Source organism: Monodon monoceros, unplaced genomic scaffold (assembly GCF_005190385.1).
Source record: "Monodon monoceros isolate NGI ecotype Baffin Bay Population unplaced genomic scaffold, NGI_Narwhal_1 Contig7346_ctg1, whole genome shotgun sequence".
Lineage (NCBI taxonomy): Eukaryota > Metazoa > Chordata > Mammalia > Artiodactyla > Monodontidae > Monodon > Monodon monoceros.
The window spans coordinates 1-1259 of record NW_021702934.1 but is presented as its reverse complement, the minus strand read 5'-3'; the positions used below and the strand labels follow the sequence as shown (position 1 = coordinate 1259).

Sequence of the window (1259 nt, the reverse complement as noted above, 5' to 3'; positions counted from 1 at the left end):
TTATTCTGCTGAATAATTATCAAGGCATGTCAACCTGTTTAATCTGTAGTTCCCCTCAGCTCAAAACTTTAATACTAATTTTTCCATGCTCCTTTTCAGATACTGCCTAACAATTACCGTGGGAAGAAAAGTAGACATAGTTTTGTGGTGAGCCAGGCTTTTTCCCCATCTGTGCACTGACCACGTGGTCTATGAACATAACACCCTACTTCCTGTTTGGAGGAGTGACACAGGAACCCAGGTACTATGTATATGTGCTGCTAGGCCCTCAAAGACACTGAACTCTCAGCTTGAGGCAGAACTGAAAACATATGTGCAGGGGAATTCTTGCCATATGGTGCTCTCCAGCCTGCCCTGGGTATTCCTGGCCTTCATCTTCTCTGGTAGGGATGGTTCCAAATATGGGTACAAATGTTCAGGTTGAAAGGACTGCACACAGGCACATGGTACTTCACATGGACTTGGGGAGGAAAGGAGGATTGGAGAAAAGAAAGCTTATCATGATTTCAATTTGGTTTTTCTTTGGGTCCTAAATTAGTCTAATTCCTACATTATTTTGTTCACTACTTCAGCTCTGTTTTCTGATTTTTTCCCACAGGATTTGGTGCGGCCCAGAAAGTTACTCAAGTCCAGCCAGCCATATCCAGTCAGCTAGGGGAGGCGGTCACCTTGAGCTGTCAGTATGAAACAAGCTGGAGCTGGTACGGTATTTTTTGGTATAAGCAGCTTCCCAGTGGAGAGATGACTTTCCTTATTTATCAGAGTTCTTCTGGCCAAAATGCAAAGAATGGCCGCTATTCTGTAAACTTTCAGAAACGACATAAATTCATCAGCCTCACCATTTCAGCCTTACTGGTGGAAGATTCTGCAAACTACTTCTGTGCTCTCCGGGAACTCACAGTGCTTGAAGTAATAGGAAAAGCCAAACAAAAACCCCAGAGCTCAATAAGAGAGAGCCCCCTTGCTGCGGGAGCCAAGCTGAAAGGCACACCTGCAGACCCCAGACAAGAAATGGTACTCCTGTGGTTGCTTAATCTGTGGTCTGGATCAGGAGATTTAATTCTAAATAAAATCTCCTGCTATCTCACTTGGGAACAGATGTCCAGAGTAACTTTCTACTAATACATACTCAGTCTTGAATTTTTGACTTTAAGTCCATCACACAGAACATGTGTAAAATTGTCTAAAGTTGAAAACTTGCTCCATAATAATTTAAAGTGGCAGTTCCACCTAAAGACACTCACATCACAAACATGGGT

The 1259-nt window shown here is 43.1% G+C and overlaps 1 gene segment (V, D, J or C); it reads left to right on the top strand.

Annotated features, from left to right (window-relative positions):
• Positions 1 to 273: 273 nt before the first annotated feature.
• Positions 274 to 1014, top strand: LOC114891257 (the record flags this gene model as incomplete). The annotated part of the segment is given in 2 exon segments: positions 274 to 383; positions 599 to 1014. Coding segments are annotated over 2 exon segments (465 nt in total), but the record flags the coding sequence as incomplete, so codon positions are not given.
• Positions 1015 to 1259: the final 245 nt, after the last annotated feature.